Source organism: Ursus arctos, unplaced genomic scaffold (assembly GCF_023065955.2).
Source record: "Ursus arctos isolate Adak ecotype North America unplaced genomic scaffold, UrsArc2.0 scaffold_7, whole genome shotgun sequence".
Lineage (NCBI taxonomy): Eukaryota > Metazoa > Chordata > Mammalia > Carnivora > Ursidae > Ursus > Ursus arctos.
This window is the reverse complement of record NW_026623089.1, coordinates 70,462,606-70,481,949: the sequence shown is the minus strand read 5'-3', so window position 1 is coordinate 70,481,949 and position 19,344 is coordinate 70,462,606. Positions and strand designations below refer to the sequence as shown.

The window sequence follows — 19,344 nt, the reverse complement described above, 5'->3', positions numbered from 1 at the left end:
CATATTAAATGACATACCTTGTTTCTACTCAGCCTGTACACATACCATTGCCCGTTGCCTACAGTGCCCTTCCCTGTTCTCCCCCACTTAGCCTGGCCAACTCCTGTTCAGTTTTCAAAACCCTACTAACATGTCACCTCTGTAAAGGGAAACCTTCTGTGAAGTATCTCCTCCCTCACCCGAGGAAGGTCAATCACTCCATTTGCTAATCTAACCTAATATCATTCCTTGTGCATGTTTTTGTTATTTATACCTCCCTGCACCACCCCAGCTTATTGTCTGTTTTCTCCCCTATAAGCTCCTCGAGGGTAAAGAACCCTGTGTTACTTGAAAGAGTGTCTGTCAGAATGCATAACATGTAAATAAATGAGGGTCAATAAGTATTAGTTACTAAAATTTTTGTTGCTTGTATTTGCTTTATAAATGTTTTTGTAAAAGCAAATCTGGTTTCCAGCTTAAACATTTTCTTAAGTTAAATAAAAACTTCACTGGAAGATTTTTGTGACAGGAATACATTTGGCAGTTTATGAAAGTCACATATGTATCAGGGGGCATCTAAGATAATATCTAGAGAGTAGATTCCCTTAGATTTGTATCTGTTTACTTTACCAAAGCCTAGCTTCTGCGGACCATGTTTAAATTGAGAAGTGCAGATTTTTTTAATAAACAAATTAATAATTGTCATTTATTCTTCTCTGCTCAACCAGCAGACCTAAAAGTTTATCAACATGGATTTTGTTTCTGGTTTTTAACTTGCCTTCCTTTGCTCTGCTAGCTTTTAAAAATAAAGGGGTAAATGTCAAAACAATGGCCTTAGACACATGATTTTTAGAATTAAAATGGTGGATTTGTTTAGATAATCACTTGAAAAGTATGCTCTTAAGTTTTACCATTAGAGATACATTTGTTTCAGCCAGAGTAACTGTAAGGCCTCGGTGTGGCTTTTGAATCACTTTCTTTGCAGTCACTCCTAATCGTGTTCTCTAATGGCAGGCTCCATCGCGTGTGTTTCTTTTATTTGATTCAGCACCTAGCATAGTGCCTACACTTACTGGTGCTCATTAAGGGCTTTGTTGAATGGATGATAGTCACTGAATTGATGAGTTCCTCCATCTCACCTACTACCCTGCTCCTTGCAGGTCGCTTCAGGACCAGCTCCCTACTGCCACAGCCCCTGGCCACAGCAGCAAGAAGCTAGTCCCTCCCTTGTAATTGATAAATCGGGGAACTATTTTATTACTTGAAGATTTCCCTAAGTCTGAATCTTCAGGTATTGTAGATCAAGTTTGTTCCCCACTTTACTGATTTTATAAGCTTGAAGTGCTATACAGTGGGGCTATATATAATGAAGGATAATTGTAGTTACAGCTAGTGGGACCCACACCTGTGTAGTTCCGGAGGAGCAACAAGAGAGTCAGTTTTGATGTTAAACCCTGACCCAGTTTACTATAAGTGAGAGTAGGTCTTCTTGAGCCTGTGGCCCTGATTTAAAGAATAGATATCTGATATGGTAAAAAGCTCATGAGCCGTCTTTCTAAGTTTCATTTCTTATATGAGAATTTACATTTGGAATTGTCACTACTGATATACCTTTTAGGACATATTCCTTTGGAAAGCATAAAATGTCTAGGCTTGCCTGGTTTTGAACAGCTTAGTGTTAAGAAATAATTTTTACTTGGTAAAAAAAGCCTTTGAAATATTTTAGTGAGTATTAGTCTCTGCTGTTGGTAGGAAATCTTGTATTATTAAAATGTTTCCTTGAGGAAAATAATATTCTCTTCTTCTGTGACTAAAATTAGGAAGAAATAGAACCATTTCCAGAAGAAAGGGAGAACTTTCTTCAGCAGTTATACAAATTTATGGAGGATAGAGGTGAGTTTTTTTAATTCATGATTAATGTTAAATTGTATCATATAGATAATACTTTAAAAATGAGAATTCTGTTCATTAAGCTTCGTGTCACTAGTAATCATGGCTCTCTTGATTGCCAGCGTTGCCAGCACCTAGCATAGTATCTGTCATATAGTAAATGGAATGAGGACTTTGACAGTTTTTTGATGGATATTATGGCCATGGACCTATATGGCCTGTATTCTGTCCTGGCTATCTATCTGGCACCCATCCTTGGGTCCACAAAGAACTCTTAATACTAGGGAGCAGTAGCAGAATGGGAATCATAGTACCATTTTATTTGCACCTACATTGGTGCTTCTATTTAAAGGCCCCCCTCTTTGGGGCGCCTGGGTGGCTCAGTTGGTTAAGTGTCTGTCTTCAGCTCAGGTCATGATCTCCGCTTCCTGGGATCGAGTTCCACATCGGGCTCCCTGCTCAGCGGGGAGTCTGCTTCTCCCTCTGCCCCTCACCCTGCTTGTCCTCTCTCTCTCACTGTCTCTCAAATAAATAAGTAAAATCTTTAAAATATATATATATAAAAAAATAAAAGCTTCCCTCTCCAGACTCGCTGTTTGATATACCTAGGATGCCTCTGTGTGTGTGTATTTGTGTATGTGTACATGTGAGTGAGAGAGAGAGGGAGGGAGAGAGACATCATACCTCTAAGATGGGTGGTAAGTCTTCTTGTGACCCAGCCACACAGAACTAAGAGAATTAAACCATCCAGAGAGAGTTAGACGTAGAGAAAGGTGACAGTGTCTCAAGGTAAACCTTGGCTTAGCTGTTTGAACCTGCCTAATGTTGTTAAAGAAATGCAAGGATTGAGGGAAAGAGGTATAGGTGCTAACCTTTAATTTAAGGTAGTGAATTAGTCCTCTAGTAACTACAGCTGTTACTCTGTTGCTTATCTGCTCTTCGGAGTATAGTGATTCTTTTCCTGGGAAGATGCTAGAAAGCGAGTGGGGAGAGACAGAAAGCTCTTTAACTGAGGAGAAGGACAAAATGAATGAATAATATTTGAAAGTGCCACAGTACTCTGGGAATTAATTTTCTTGGGGGATGGCAATTAATATTTTTTAAATCCTCGTTTGTATTGCTGATAAGTAGAAGCCGGCTCTGTTGTCTTTTGCTCTCATAAGTGATAGTGGCTACTGTAACGTAGGTATCTTTTTATTGTTTGATATGAAATGTCTTTGCTTTCTGTATTATTTCTGTCTGTGAAAGGAGGCTTGGCCTAAGAAGGTAAGCAATTTCTTAGGCTTTTATATAAGTAAAAAAGTGTAGAAAATTTAAAAAGCTAGTATTAGAAAGAGTGATAAAATATGACCATGCCAGTCATAGGTTGTTTTGAAAGGGCCACAGTTGTATCTCCATCCCATTATTTCCTCTACCACCTTCTAATGGTTTGGTAGTTTTAGTGTCCTTGCTTTGCGTGGTTCACATTAGAAAGAAACAAAACTAGGGGCGCCTGGGTGGCTTAGTCAGTTGAGTGTTCGACTCTTGGTTTCGGTTCAGGTCATGATCTCATGAGTCATGAAATCCAGTCCCATGTTGGGCTCTGCGCTCAGCGGGGATTGTGCTTGGGATTCTCTCTCTCCCTCTGCTCCTGACCCCCCCTCTCCTGCGCACGCTCTCTGTCTCACTCTCTTTCAAATAAATAAACAAATAAATAAATATCTTTAGAAAGAAACAAAACTATATAGTCTTACCCTGGAATCATTGTTTAGACTAGTAGCCAATTAATAACATACAAAGAAAGTATCATGAAAATCACTCTCATTGTGAAGCAGTTGCCAATCAATTATCTTAACCCTTTCTTCAGTTCTACCAAACCTTGTTTCCTTGATTTAAAAAAATTTTGTTTGTTGATATTTTATTTTGGTTTATCGGCTATTTATTCTTTTGCTCAGAGCAATTAGGGAAATGAAAATGGAGTGAAATCATCATATAAGGTTTCAAAAATCTGGTATGAGAATGTTTTAAAATGAAATGGGCGTAAGTAGGAGACATCATGTTTTTGATTAACAAGGGATTTGTTTTCTCATATATACACACTTTACACTATATATATTCAGATATTCAGTGGTGATATCCGAATCTTTTGTTAAGTTTAAATAAAAAATGTAGCATGGTTATAATATATTTTGTATTTTCTTTAATAGGGACACCTATTAACAAACGGCCTGTACTTGGATATCGAAATTTGAATCTCTTTAAGTTATTCAGACTTGTACACAAGCTTGGAGGATTTGATAATGTAAGTATTACAGTTAGAAATGAAACATGTTTTTCATACATGTTTTCTTATCTAAAAATTACCTAAAATTGTATACTAATAAAAACTTTGGTAGGAAAAGAAAATGGAAAGCACAAGGTAGAAAGAGGTAGCTTCCTTAGACCAAATTTAAATTTAATTTAAGAGTTTTTCAAATGAGCTTTCTGATTTAGTGTTAAATTTGTAAGACTTTCATAAACCACCTCTGTAAGTCTGAGTCACAGCACAACCATATTGGTAGAAGTTCTTCCTATGTCTCTTTTCCACTAGTCTATAAGGTCCTTGAGAGTTAATATTCTTTATATCCTTAATCTCTTCCATTGTGTCTGATACACACACACACACACACATACATGTGTGCATACACATATGTATATGTAGACACATGCAGAAAAATCTTCATTGAACTGAAGAAATTATCTTAAGGTTGTCATGATGTATGGTGTTCATTCAATTAAGATTATTCTGGGGGACAAAAGTATTCTGTAGAATAAAATGTTTTACTAAGATCCTTAGAACTGCTTTGATTTATTAAGCTTATAGGTTTTATGGGAACTAATACATTAAAGAATTTTATCTGTATCTCTTCATTACAAATTTTGATTTAGAAACCTGAATATTTTCTTATGCACTATGCCAGAGCTAATTTAAAATCAAATGGCCTAATGTTTCAACATTTGTAATTCTGAGATTTGTTAGAATACTAAAACTTACTTTAAAATATTGTTGTAAACCAAATTTTTTATTTAGAATTTATTAAGCTAGTTATTTTTCATTCCTTTGAGACCAGAACCAACACATATAAGCATATATATGCTGCATTAACCAAGATCTTATTATATTCCCACCTTTTAATTTGGGAGTTTTCATTTTGCTTTGTTAGATTGAAAGTGGAGCTGTTTGGAAACAAGTCTACCAAGATCTTGGAATCCCTGTCTTAAATTCAGCTGCAGGATACAACGTTAAATGTGCTTATAAAAAGTAAGTCAGTGTACCTGGTATACCTACATTCAATACTTTACCTAAAAAGCAGGTTAGAATTTGCTGTATAACTGAGGTTAATTATTTCTTCTGAGAAGAAATCAGAAATTTTTACTAGACTCCTCACTCTATAATAGCATTTTCTACAGTGTATTCTATGAATATTAGATCTATGAGATAGCCTATGAAGAAAGTTTTTGTGGCCAAGTAAATTTGGAAAGTACTATGTAGAGGTTAAATGCCAAAGTGTTAAGAAGTCGAGAGTTGAATCCTGGTTCTGCCAGTGATTAGCTTTTGTGCCTCCAGGACCATTTCTTTATTCTCCTAAGCTTCAGTTTCCTTGTTTGTAAGATGGGATGTTAGTCCTTGCCTCGTTGGATTACTCTGATGATGAAATGAGATTTCATGTGAATGAATAGGCCCAGTGCGTGGCATGTAAGCAGTGCTCAACAGATTGATACTGTTAATAATACCTGTAATAACTACTGTTGTTACAATTACTATATTTAACATTCTATCTTTTCACTTTTAGTGTAGTTTTTTTTTTTTAATTTATTTATTTGAGAGAGAAGGAGAGAATCTTAGGAAGACTGTGCTGAGCACAGAGCCCAACACGGGGCTCGATCTCAGGACCCTGAGATCAAGACCTGAGCCAAAACCAAGAGTTGGATGCTCAACTGATGGCACTATCCAGGCTCCCCTAGTGTAGTTTTTTAAATGACTTTTTTTTCTTTGAAAAATGTTTCTATTTGGGTTAAAGAGATTGGGAAGAACTGAACTAGAATAAACGAGAATATTAACATGGCTCAGTATCTGAGGACTTTGAAATGAACACATTTTAAAAACTATGAGAAATGAACACATTTTGGGGTGCCTGGGTGACGCAGTTGTTAAGCATCTGCCTTCTGCTCAGGGCGTGATCCCGGTGTTCTGGGATCGAGCCCCGCATCAGGCTTCTCTGCTAGGAGCCTGCTTCTTCCTTTCTCACTCCCCCTGCTTGTGTTCCCTCTCTCGCTGGCTGTCTCTGTCAAATAAAGAAATAAAATCTTAAAAAAAAAAAAAAAAAAAAAAAGAACACATTTTAAAAACTATAACTCTACAGTAGTATTTTGAAATGTTTTCCCAAATGTAATTTTTCTTCATGTTTCCAGATACTTATATGGTTTTGAGGAGTACTGTAGGTCGGCCAATATTGAATTTCAGATGGCATTGCCAGAGAAAGTTGTTAACAAGCCATGTAAGGAGTGTGAAAATGTAAAAGAAATAAAAGTTAAGGAAGAAATTGAACCAGAAATCAAAGAAATAAAGATTGAAGAGGAGGAGAATATAATACCAAAAGAAGAAAAACCTACTGATGATGATATTGAAAGAAAGGAAAACATTAAACCCTCTCTGGTAAATCAGATACTGTTAATAGTGCTGTGCCTTCTTTGGTATATTTTCCACCTCATCTGTAAAGTTTTCATAGCTAATTTATCGTAAAATGTTATACTTTATTTTTTTGTGCGTTTTCTTCACTGTATTTAAAATTAGCTGTTAGCTATTTTTGCTTAGTGTTTTAGGAATGGCAGGAGTCTCTTAAAATAACTACTACCTTTCTCAATATTAGTATTGGTTGGTACCTCCTTTTGCTAACAATTAGATCATGAAATTAGGTTGATAGTTTGTACTTTTGTTGGTTTAGTTCCTCTGATCTTTTTCTAGGGAAGTAAAAAGAATTTATTAGACTCTATACCTGCACAGTCTGATCAGGAAAAAGAAGCTAACATGAAAAAAACAGAAGAAAATGAAAATCGGGAGGATAAAGACGAGGAGACAACTGGGGTGGATGAATCCCTCAGCATAAAGGTAGAAGCTGAAGAAGAAAAAGCAAAATCTGGGTAAGAAATTTGTTTTTGGTTAAGATGCATTTTGGCTGAATGAATTCTAGTAATTTGCTCTTCGTGTGTGTATGTTTGAATCTAAATTTGACAAAATACAGGATTATTGAGTGGTTTGCGTTTATTATGTAAGTACCATTTGCCTCCTTCAGAGACCCTGCTAATGCTACTTTGCAGCAAAAGGTCATATTTTTTGATCCATTCTTCTTGCTCTCATCATGGAAATTTATGAAATTTTGAGCCAGAGAAAAAGTACTTCTTACTATATTAAGCTCTGCTGAAAACACCAGATAATATAAATTTGGGAAGATGGCTTTCTGTAATGTTTTGTAGATGGAATGTTGGCTCTAGATTTTAAGAGTTGTACTAATTTCTTAAGCAAAAAATAAGAATGGAAAAGTGCTAACAATTAGTTTTCAAAAGGCCAAAATTGTTATATTGTGTTTAATGTGACAGTAGCAATTACTTGTTTTGGTCAGTTTGGAATGATGATTATTTATTTAGCAATGTAATTTATGCACTTCCAGTGGACCCCTGGGTTTTGTAGGTGATTTTTGGCATCTGGTCCTATTTCTGAGGTTTAAACCACCTAAACATCTCCATTGTTAATGGTCCATTTAGATAAGTACAACCAAATATTTTTGATCATTTTAGTATTTTTCTGAAATTTGGCCACAGCATGCAGACAAGCAGGGAAGGGAAGCAAAATATGCTTCCTGAATATAGTGAAAGGTGTTTGTGTAGCATACCTTGTTATCTGTCTCTGTGCACAAATGTGTATATCAAGTACTCCTTACTGCTATTTGGAGATTATCTCAGCTATTAAGAAACGTAGTAAGTACTTAGCTTTTTACCTAAAATCTCTTGATCATTTTAGTGTCCTCTGAAATTGTGGCTGTAGCATGCAGATAAACATGGAAGGAAAAACCTGGGTTTAGATGAATAAAGTATAAGTGTTTTCTCCTTGTACTTGGTTGTAGTCCTGTGTGCGTGTGTATACTTGAAGTACTCCTAGCTGCTACTGGAGACTATTTCAACTCTTAAGAAACTTAGTAAGGATTCAGCTTTTGTCTAAAAATCTGATTTTTAAATCTGCATATATTTCTGGAATATCTGCTGTGTGGGAAGCACTGTGATAAGCCTGTATTTTCTTTTTGTTACTAATAATTTTTCAATTTGGTGTTTCAGCTGATTTTATAGTGTAAACAGTATAGGTTTTAAAAAATTCCTTAACTATATAGCTTTTTAATTTATTATATATATTTATAAATGTATTATACCACAAACTGAAATTTTCCTGCTGTGACTGCCCTGATTGGTGGATGTTCTTCAGCAATGTTATGTGTTGGAAATGTCCAAGATTGATTTCTGAATTTTATTAGATAAGTGCAATAGAAAATTTTACAATTATAAAGAATCATATGTGAGTATTTCTCTAGCATGTTAACTTTCTCTAAGTAATTAGCTACTACCAAGAACTTTTCATGTCCTCTCATAGTCTAGGTATAGGAGACTAAATAAGTTAATTCAGGTAAAATGCCTGGTTCAGTGCCTGGCCTATAGTAGGTATTAATAAATTATAGGTTTAAAAAAAATTTATTCCTTTGTAAGGAGTGTGACATCAAAATGGGAAAATTTGATATTTCTTTGTGAATTCAGATGAAAAATACTGATACATTTGGTTTATCAAAATACAGTTCTTTAAATGCTAAGTAACAAAGTGTGTGTGTGTGTGTGTGTGTGTGTGTGTGTGCGCACGTGTGTGCGTGCGCCCTTGCTCACATGTGCAGGTGCAGCATGCATCTGGGTGTAAGTAGGTTATATATATATATATTTAATTTTTAGAATCTGTATGGTGGTTACATTTTATACTTTCAAAGGATATCTTTGTTTCTGTGTTCTATCTTGTTTGGTGCATTTACCTCTGATTTTTGCCACTGAATTATTACGGGAAGGGGTAGAATATTTTATTTGGTTGATAGTGATTGTGTTGTTTGCTTTTTTATACTTAGTATATTACTTAAGTGTTTTTCATTTGGTTTGTGTCTGAGGTTGGTATTCAATGCGAAATTTTATTTTTAATTTTTGATTGCTTTATTATTACAGAGTATTAGGGTTTTATTCCAGATTAAATTAAAGATTGCCCTGGCTGCCACTGAAAGTAGGATTTTGCTTGCTATTATTGGCATTTACCAGTTGTGCTCAGTGCACTGTATAATGTAAGACCTAGTTTAGAGTTTGTTTTCATTTAAAATATCTTAGGCGTTTTATTCTGTATCTCTCTTTTCCCAATATATGATGATTCTGAGGTACATGATAAATCTCTTCAGTGCATAATAAATATCTTCTTTTGTTGTGGCCACTAGAATACACTTCCTTTCCTTTCTGATATGCAGAGATATAAGCTTATGATTCAAACAAGTAATATTCTTCCCCCAAAAATGTCCTGTTTTAATTTATTTATATATATATAAACATTTATTTATTTAAAATTGTTAATAATAGTTTATCATCCATAATACCCTTTCTAGTAATTTTCTAGATGTTTTAGCCTTGCTAATAATTATTTCTTCATTATAGGCATGTTAATGTATTTTTAATAATAGAGTTCCTATTTTTTATCTCAGATTATAGCTGGTTTTGTTTAGGTCTTAATTTTTAAGTACTCATTCATTTGAATATAAATGAGTCTTTAAAAACAGAAATAATTCTTGAGATTCTGTAGACTTTGTGATGTATTTCAGAGATAACTGATACATTTCTTACTTTTGTAAACTTAGACTTAATTTCACAAGACTATTAAGTTTCCCTTCATCCCTATCTTACTATGTAGAAGGAAAGAGGTAGGAGAATAAAAAATCATTATAGTGTTGCTTATATTACTATAGATTTTTTTTGTTGCTTATACAACTGCATAATTAGGAATGATAATCAAGTATGTTATTGCTAAAAAGTTTGCATAAAAGAATATAAAACATTATCATTGGAGAAACCTTTTTATATAAATATTCATCAACTTTTAAAACATAATTACTTAGCTGTTCTGCGGATCTGTTTTATGATCTTTATTTGTCATCTCTAAAGTGATGGATGGATTCATTTTGAGAGAAAAATTGTGAAAAGTATAGACGTAGTTTTTATACCATACAGCAGATAAAAACTTAGAAGTAAATATAGTTGAATTTCATATTGAAGGTTTTAAAAAAATAAATCTAGTGTTTGGAAAGATTTATAATTTAAGATTTTCTCCAACTTGTTTAATACAGATTTGTGGCTAATATAAAATGAATGTGAATGCTCAGTTTTAAAAAGCGTACATATTACGTGGACTTGGCCTCATATACATATTTCATTGGAACTTCAAAGTTGAGAGAATTGGTAGAAGACTTTCAGTAAATATACGGTAAAGCAGAAATTGTAGCAAAGTTAAGAAGAATAGAAAGAAAAAAATTGATGTGATATTGATGTGAAATTAGTCAAATATTCCTGTGAAAGGTAAAGTAATATTTCAGTTAGCATAACTTTTGAAATTTTGGTTGGAGCACCTTTTGAACTCAGTAAGACTAGCTGTTGGGTAGTAAAAGTTTTTGTTTTAAACATCCTGAGGCTGGACATAATTGAATAAAAAATAAGTTTTAGTCTGAAAATGGCTATGAGATGTAATGATTTTTGTTTTTGTAAACACTTTTGTATAAAACATTTTTATAATAAAACATGAAAAAGTTGTTATAGTTGACCTTACTAGTGTCTTATACAACTTCTGTTCTTCTGGCTGTTGGAAATTTTCTTTTAATGCATTTTTCAATCTTCATTTTCTCTAAATGTATCTTTCTGTAACCATGGTCATCTTGCACAATTTTAGTTTTTAACGTTACGTTGAAACTCTGAATTTCATACACAATGGAATCTGCTGTTCCCGGAGCAGTCACAGCCACGATTTTTATCATTTTATGTGGTTTGGAACTGAAAAGCTTATGAGGTGTCTTTTATTAACTGCAATTTTTTAAACCTTTCAAGAGATGAAACGAATAAAGAGGAAGATGAAGATGATGAAGAAGCAGAAGAGGAGGAGGAGGAGGAGGAAGAGGATGAAGAGGATGATGACAACAATGAGGAAGAGGAGTTTGAATGCTATCCACCAGGCATGAAAGTCCAAGTGCGGTATGGACGAGGGAAAAATCAAAAAATGTATGAAGCTAGTATTAAAGATTCTGATGTCGAAGGTGGAGAGGTCCTTTACTTGGTGCATTACTGCGGATGGAATGTGAGGTAACTTGAGTTTTAGCTAGTGATTACTACCTAAAAACACTTATAAAATAATTTTCTATTTTAAAATTGAATTAACGAATTACGGACTTGTCAGTATTCTAATTGAGGTCATAGTACCATATAAAAAATATGTAGATTTTAGCATGTAAATGCCTCACGTAGTGACTTCCTGCTTACTGTTTTTAATACTTAGAAGACATCCTTAGTGTCTAGAAAACTGAAATCTATACAGTTGATTTTTATGTTATACATGTAGTATATATAACAGAGGCAACTGGTGAAATGATAGAAAAATCTTTTTTAAAGTTAAAAGAGTTTTGAGCTTCTTGACGTCTGCAAGTTAACAACTAGGCTTGTTGGTCTCTTGCATTTTCAACTACATTGCCACAATAACCTCTTCTTTGTGATCTTAAGTCATCATATTTCTTTCCTTCAGTAGGCAGGGATTTTAAAGTTGCGATTTCTTAAGAAGCTTCAGCCATTTTAAGAGGGCCTTTATTTCCTCATTAACAGCTCTTGCGTTACAGCCTTGCTCAGAAGCCTCAGAAATTTGTCTATTTGAGACAATATGGCGGAAGTGTAAGCAAGTCTGCTTGACTAAAATAGAGTGCACTTTCTGACTGCTGCTAACTCTAGGGGGATGAAAGGCAAGACTAAGGTTTGGTTTTAGGTTGTGTTCAATGACTTAAGTTCTTTTCTTACCCAAGTTTTCTTTGGTTTATCCAGAGAGATTTTGTATCTGAATTTTATCCAAAATTGGCAGGCCTGTTTTAGGATCTGGTCATTTAGATAATCTTTTAAGAAAACTGAATTCATTTTGGAACATATGATATTATATTTGAAATACAGCCTATGATAGGGTTGTTGCCCTTGAAAAGTTCACAATAGAAGTTTTAAGTGGTGGTTTCATGGTGTGTGTAGTGTCTTCAAGGAGGAATATAGTTCCCATGCTTTTTATTTAAATTGTGTTCTGTGATTTGGGAAGTTATTAAGAAAACATCATCTCAAATTCTTTTTCTTAAAAAAAACTGTATAGTCTCTGTTTCTTAGAAGTCCATTTTGTGTCGTCCTGTTGTAGCAGTAGGAAGCTCTAGGAAGCATGGCTAATCTGATTACCTTTCTTACTTAGAGAAAAGTACAATTCTGGTCCATTCTGAAGCTTGGAAGAAAATAACAATTTCAGTCATAAGGAAATGTTCAGAAGTTTTGTTTGGGACCCGTTCTTCATTATTTCTGACCAGGAAAATAAAATTTGGATTTTAAGAATGCTGTTATCATAAGTGTTGTCCTGAAGTGTAGCTTTTCCAGAGAATCAGCTTCAGCAGCATGTGTAATTTATTCTTTTGTCTGTTGGCTCTTATGCTACCTCTGTGGTGCATGATTTTCCTCACCTGAAGGGCTGGCTATTAATGATTATGTTCGAAGGAAGATACTTGAGATCTCAGATATAGTTGCTATAAGAATATTTTGCCCAGTCTTTGATATTTAATCATTTTGATCTTACTAAATGATCTTATTAATTTAAATGTAGAGGGAGTTCATTTATGCCTAGGATGTAACTGTAAATGTTGAAAATGTTAGTTGAAAATTAGGAAGGAAAAAATTGAATCAGGAAAAAATAATTACTGAATAATGCCCACAGGTTAGATAAGAGCCACATCATCTTTTACCTCTCCTTGAATTCTTTAGTCCTAGTGAGGCAGTTTTTCTAGTGGCCTTTATTAAATGCTTTAAATTTTGTGACAGGTAGAATTTAGGTGTTCTCTAACTTGCAATATTGTCAGGGCTTGATTATTTTCTATTATCTCATTAAACAGAGAGAGGCTTACTAGGTGAAAGAATTGAGACATTCATAAAATTATTCTGCAAGAAGATGTACAAATTTCTGTTTGTTAAGAAAAGATGGACCAAAGGCGAGAGTTATCTTATCCTAGGAACACTTGGATTTTAGAGGGTAGAAAGAGAATGTTGGTATTTTAGCTTTGAAACTGGTAGGGGGTTGGGTAGGGTATGGGAAGACTTTGAATTGAGGCCTTCAAGTTTTTAATAATATAGAAAAGAAAATGAGATCTAGTTCAACAAGACAAACTTATGTTACTGAGAAGGATGCCATCTGCTCCTCACACCTGAAGCGTTGTATGGTCTGAACTTCCAAAAGAAGAAAACTAACCAACTTGATGAAGACTTGTAGAGTGGATCTCTCCACACTCCAGCATCATAGAGAAAACTGTACTTCTGTAGATGAGTTAATTTGCTTTGAGTCAATAGAAAAGTACTCCTGTTTCTCTCTGAAGCTAATCTAATGGGGACTGCAACAAATCCTCACCAGTTCTACAGCAAGTTTCCTGTTATTCCGGTGGTCTTCAGCTTGATCTTTGAATTTACACTTAAGAGACGTGAAATTAGAAATGAAGATTTATGCATGAAAGTTCCTGAAAATAGTTTTATCTTCAGTGGCAGTCATTCATTACTATAGCAATTTAGGAAATTTTATATGGTGCTATTAATGTGAGTTTTGTTTGATCTGAAAGGTCACTTTTCAGTGAAGAAATTTTAAAGAAAATAAGAGTATCTGCCTTAGTTTAAAAAATACTGTCTTTCTGTTAATTTCTATATTTTTCCTTTTTTCTAAAATGCTGTGTTAAGCTTTATATTAATATTTTTATTTGTACCCCATTTCACATTGAAAATGTTAATTTTGGCTTCATAAAGGTTAGTGTTTGAGCCAATTTGTTTTGTAATACCATGACGAACAAACAAGATACATTTTTACAGGCTTACATCCAATTTTCTGGAAAATAGCCAGAACTCTGGATCTTAAACCACATACTGGCTTACAAATGGTATAATACTGCTACAGAATTTTTCAGATGAGGTGGCCGTATATAAAACGGTTGTCCGATACAAGTAGACTTGGCTGGGTTGCCATGTGCTTGGAGAAAAGTCAGTGCTTTTTTATAAATTGTTTTTAATTCTTCCAAAAATAGCATTCAGGGGCGCCTGGGTGGCGCAGTCGTTAGGCGTCTGCCTTTGGCTCAGGGCGTGATCCTGGCATTATGGGATCGAGCCCCACATCAGGCTCCTCTGCTAGGAGCCTGCTTCTTCCTCTCCCACTCCCCCTGCTTGTGTTCCCTCTCTCGCTGGCTGTCTCTATCTCTGTCAAATAAATAAATCTTTAAAAAAATAAAAAAATAAATAAAAATAGCATTCAATGTAGAAAAATGACAAAATATATAAAAGTAGAAAGACAACTATTGTAATATGTTCTTTTTTAGTCTTTTAAAAAACATAGCTCATATGTTTTTAAAAATTATAATCATACATCAGGAATTTTTAATAGTAGGTGTTCTGTTTGTTTTCTCTTAGCGATGTTAATATTTCATAGAAGTTTTTAGTACCATAGCTAATGGATCCCTTTCATCTCAAGTTTCTAAGTCATGCCATAAACGTAGGAGTGATTTTTGAAAATAAAGTTACACTTTGAGATTCAACTGCTATAATCTCTGTTGCATGTGTTGGGTTTATCCCCAGTTCGGTGATACAGCTAAGTGTATTACAGCTATCTAGACTGCTTGGCTTGGGTTTTAAAATACATCAGTATTGTGTTATGTATTGAGGCTGATTTATTTTTCTCCATTTCCAGTTTGGCTTTCCATAATCAAGGGGTTGGGAATTTGATTAGAGGTTTTTTTAATATTAAGATTCATCAACTACATTAAAAGAATACCCCCAATAAAAGAGAAAGGGAAAAGCAACACTGAAATTTCTACTGTAAAACTCCTAAGTAACAAGTTAGTTCTATTCCATATTGTAAGTTATAGGAAACTGAAAATGAATTATTAAATATATTACTTGAAATAAGAATGTATTTCATTTAAAAAATATTTTATCTCTCTAAGCAAATTGGCTCCTCCTTTGAGGGAATGGAGTGGGGGGGAACTAGTCAAAAGCTTTCACAAATGGGTTCAAACCCACTTTGTGCTAACATTCAGCTGCTGTTTAACAAACATCTATTTCTTTATTTGGCATATATAAGTTCAATATCACATGCAAAATACTGTGCTTGGACTGAAGCTAAAAAGAAGTAGTCCCTATTTATTAAGGAATTGATTGTCCAGGCAAGGGAATTACCCCACCCGGATTTACAAACACCGTCCCTTCTGATGCCCTCAGCCCTCCCCTTGTGTTGCTTACCTTCAGTCACTCCTTCCAATCATTTCCTTTGACCGTCATGCTCTTCTGTTGCTCTTGTGTTGCTTTGTAGTCCTTCGTTGACAAAAACCACTAGAACACTGCTTAAATCTCATACTCTTACTCCTGGCCTGCATCTGTGCCGCTGATCCTGTCTGGAGAAAGCAAATAACCATGCTGACTTCTTTTAAATTCATGACTATAAACTTCAAGTGGCCACGATATGTCCCTCTTGCATTTGCTCTCCTACTTTCTCAGGAGACTGTTTCATACTGTTTCTTACTTCTCAAATGCCCAGCATCTCTTCCCCATCCTCACTTTCCATTGGTGACCTTACTTTATAACCTCATCGAAAAATTGAAGTGAGAGGAGAATTTCGCGGACTTCCACATCTGCCTTCTTACCTGCATCTGCTGCCGCATTCTCTGCCTCTTTCTCTTCAGTCGTGCGTGAAAACAAGCATGCTAGTATCTCAAGCCAGGCTTCTAATTGTCATGCCTTCTTGCCTAAATCAGAGACATGGGCCCAGAAATTTTCCTTTTTTTCCCTCTCTCTGTCAGTTTCTCACTCTGTTTTGAATCATCCACGTCTGGACCTGCAGCTCTTTCTCCCATCTCAAAACTCACTTGAGCTTTACCTGCTTTTCCTACTGTGCCATTTCTTTGCTTCATTTCCATCCAGCAAAACTACGAGTTTACACTTGTCACCCAGTTTCTCTCCTGTTGTTTTGTGTAAACCCACTCCAATAAGGCTTTTGCCCCTGTTAGACCTCCCTGTTACCAGTGACCCCATCTAGCTGAATTCTATCCTTCTTTATTGACCTCTTGTTACTTGCCTTATCAGTGCTCTTTGACCCAGCTGATCGCTCCTTCCATGATTTTCACTTGTGTTACAGTTGCAACAGTGCCAACTGTTTTTCTTGTTTATTTTCCTTTTCTACCATTCCTCAATTATCCTCTTTTGTCTCTTCTTGTCTTTGTGTGTTTTCTTCCTTACAGTTGTGCTCTTCTTTTATCCTCCTGATATCCATTTTAACTTCTTTTACATTCTGTTCCTATTTTTCCAGTCCGAATTTGAGTCACTTTTCTGATACTGAATTTTTCCAAATTATTCTTTGGAGCCAAAGGGACTTGTCCTGAAATAATAGCTTACACCAAGGACTGTGGGTAAATTTTTTTTTTTTTTAATTGTTCAAGCTTTCTACATCAGGACCACATTACTTTCCAATACAAAAGTACATTTAACTTTAAAACATGAAAAAAAAATCCCAATTTCATATTCATTCCATTAATATCCCTTACCACATCTAGAAAAGTACATGCCTGCATATGGTAAGTAGGAAACAAATACTGAACTAAATTGGACCTCCCGGCAACAAAGTGAAGTAGAACAGATGTTAAGAATCTAAATAAAAGGGACTGGTCTATAAAAATGACACCTATAGAATATGGAGACTAAGGGGGATTGGGACATCTGTGGCCTGGCTCTCTCACTGGAGCCTCTTGATGCTCTTATATGTGGTAACTCTTTGTTTTACTTTCTGAGGAACTGTCCCACTGTTTTTCACAAAGGCCACACCATTTTACATTCTTACCAGAATAGTATTGGAGTTCTGGTTTCTCCATATCCTCACCAACATTTGTTATTTTCTGTTTTTTAAAAAAAGTTTTTATAGCTAACCTAGTGAGTATCTCATTTGGTTTTGATTTGCATGTTTATAATGACTAGTGACGGTGAGCATCTTTTCATGGACTTATTGGCTATTTGTATGTCTTCCTTGGGGGAAATGTCCATTCAAGCCCTTTGCCCATTTTTGAATTGTTTTTGTTGTTGTTGAGTGGTAGTTCTTTTTCATGTGTTCTGTATATTAATCCTTTCTCAAATATATAATTTGCAGATATTTTCTCCCATTCTGTGAACCCGCAGAATTATCTTTTTACTCTCTTGATAGTACAGAAGTTTTAAATTTTGATAAAGTCCAAATTCATGTGTTTTTTCTTGGTTGTCCATGCTTTTGGTGGTGTATCCTAGAAAATATCACCAAGTCCAGTGTTGTGAAAATTTTCCTGTGTTTTCTTCTAAGAATTTTATAGTTTTAGCTCTAATACCTAAGTTTTTAACCCGTTTTGAGTTAATTTTTATGTGTAAATATGGTAGTCAATTCTTTTTTATGATACCTTTTTGTCATATGAAGAGCCCATCTCCTAATTAGTAGCCAAAATGGGGTTGAGGGTGAGACACTAGAATGAATCTGATTGGAAATACTCCTGCTCTGTAACTTTCCTTCTCCTCTGTCTCCTTTTGTCCCTTTAAGAATTTTTATGTCACTTCAGCTTAATTTCTCTATTCCTTCCATCTACAGACTGTTCTACATCCTTACTTTTTTTTTCTTCTTTTATTCCATGTAATCTGATCCTTGCCATACTTCCATTGTGTGTGCCGTTGAATTTAGGAATGTTGATAAAAGAGTACAGAGTTGTTCTGTTCCTGTGCTTTGAAATAATTATTCTGATAATGATAGAAAGAAAAGCAGAGTACGCTAGGAACTTGTCTGCTTTATTGCTGTAGTGTGAAGTTAAAGAACTATAAATGAAGACCATTGACAGTGGTTTCCGAGTGAGTATCTGCAAACTTGGTTTAGAAGGTGGGGAGGGAATATTGCCCTGTCTTTTGAATGAAGACTTTGAATTCCCTTTGCATGTTTTTCCTCCTGTGTCCCATTCTTTTTTTCTTCATACCTCACTGTCATATTTTCCAAACTGTGAACTTCCCCAACCCTCTGTCACAGTCTCCCAGCTTATCTACTTTTTAGGATGGAAAACATATTAAAATTAAAAAGTACTATGGCAGTCAAAGGGATGTGAAAAATTCTTGTGCAGTATGAAGATGCTTTGTGTCAGATAGTCCTACCTGTAGAGACAGTTAAAGCAGTGAATAAAGCGAACATTATAATTTGTACTTTAAAAATATGACTTTTGAGTTGACTAGTTTTTCAGTGCAAGTGAATATAAATATTTCCTTCATGAAAAAAGATTAGTAACTTGAGTATTTTTGCACTCAGATGGGCTTTCTTTCTTTGTGTTTACTTAGAGTGTTTACTAAATTGAACCTGTTCTGTTCAGTAGTTTTTGTAGATTGTCAGGTATGTTTAATGTAAAATGTAAATGTGGACCTGTTCATTTGGTGGTTTTGTAGATGGGTAGGTCCATCAGTATATTTGTCTAACCGTGCATAAATACTAATCCCCTAAACTTATCAAATGTCAATAAAGTAAACTTTTCAGGTACTTTTTAAAGTCAGTATCTGCGTCACAAAGTATAGTGAATGCCACAGTTGTTAACCAATTGCAATGCTTTCTATGAATGAGCCTGGTACAATGCTCTACGATGTGTTCTTAACATTATATATTACCTCTGCCTAAAGACCTATACCTTTGTTTCATTTTACAGAGTTAAACTCTAGGAAAACCAACTGATATAATTACTATACCATGCTCTTGGGCTGCTTGTGTCAAATATTAAATATGATTATGCTATAATATTCAAGTTATTGTCATTCTGTTATATTCTTTATTATGCTGAACACCATTCCTGTGTCTTTGATGTGGATTTAATATTAAGTGTTATATGAAGTGGAAATATGAAATGTTAATGGCCTGCTTAGAATTTTATTTTTTCAATAATAATAATGCTTTTATTTTTGTTTCGTTATATCTTAAGAACATGACAGAAGGCATTAAATTATGTTCAGTGGGTGTTTTATAAATTTTGCTTTAGATATTCTCTCAGATTAAAAATATGTGTAAATTGAGATTATTATAGAAAATAGGCAAATATTGATAAAATGTCTTATGAA

The 19,344-nt window shown here is 34.6% G+C and overlaps 1 protein-coding gene across 7 annotated transcripts in view; it reads left to right on the top strand.

Annotated features, from left to right (window-relative positions):
• The window catches only part of ARID4B (AT-rich interaction domain 4B), a 147,128-nt gene that overhangs the window by 94,809 nt on the left and 32,975 nt on the right, over positions 1-19,344 (top strand). For 5 of the 7 annotated variants that reach the window (XR_008958096.1, XM_026504137.4, XM_026504138.4 and 2 more), the window contains exons 12-17: positions 1,800-1,872; positions 4,056-4,150; positions 5,052-5,149; positions 6,301-6,544; positions 6,854-7,029; positions 11,047-11,298. Coding sequence is in view for 6 of the 7 variants with exons in the window: in XM_026504137.4 (XP_026359922.2) it covers positions 1,800-1,872; positions 4,056-4,150; positions 5,052-5,149; positions 6,301-6,544; positions 6,854-7,029; positions 11,047-11,298 (938 nt within the window). In the remaining variant the exon portion in view is untranslated. The remainder of the gene's footprint in view (positions 1-1,799; positions 1,873-4,055; positions 4,151-5,051; positions 5,150-6,300; positions 6,545-6,853; positions 7,030-11,046; positions 11,299-19,344) is intronic. The other 2 variants (XM_057308846.1, XM_044386045.3) reach the window with 2 other exon arrangements.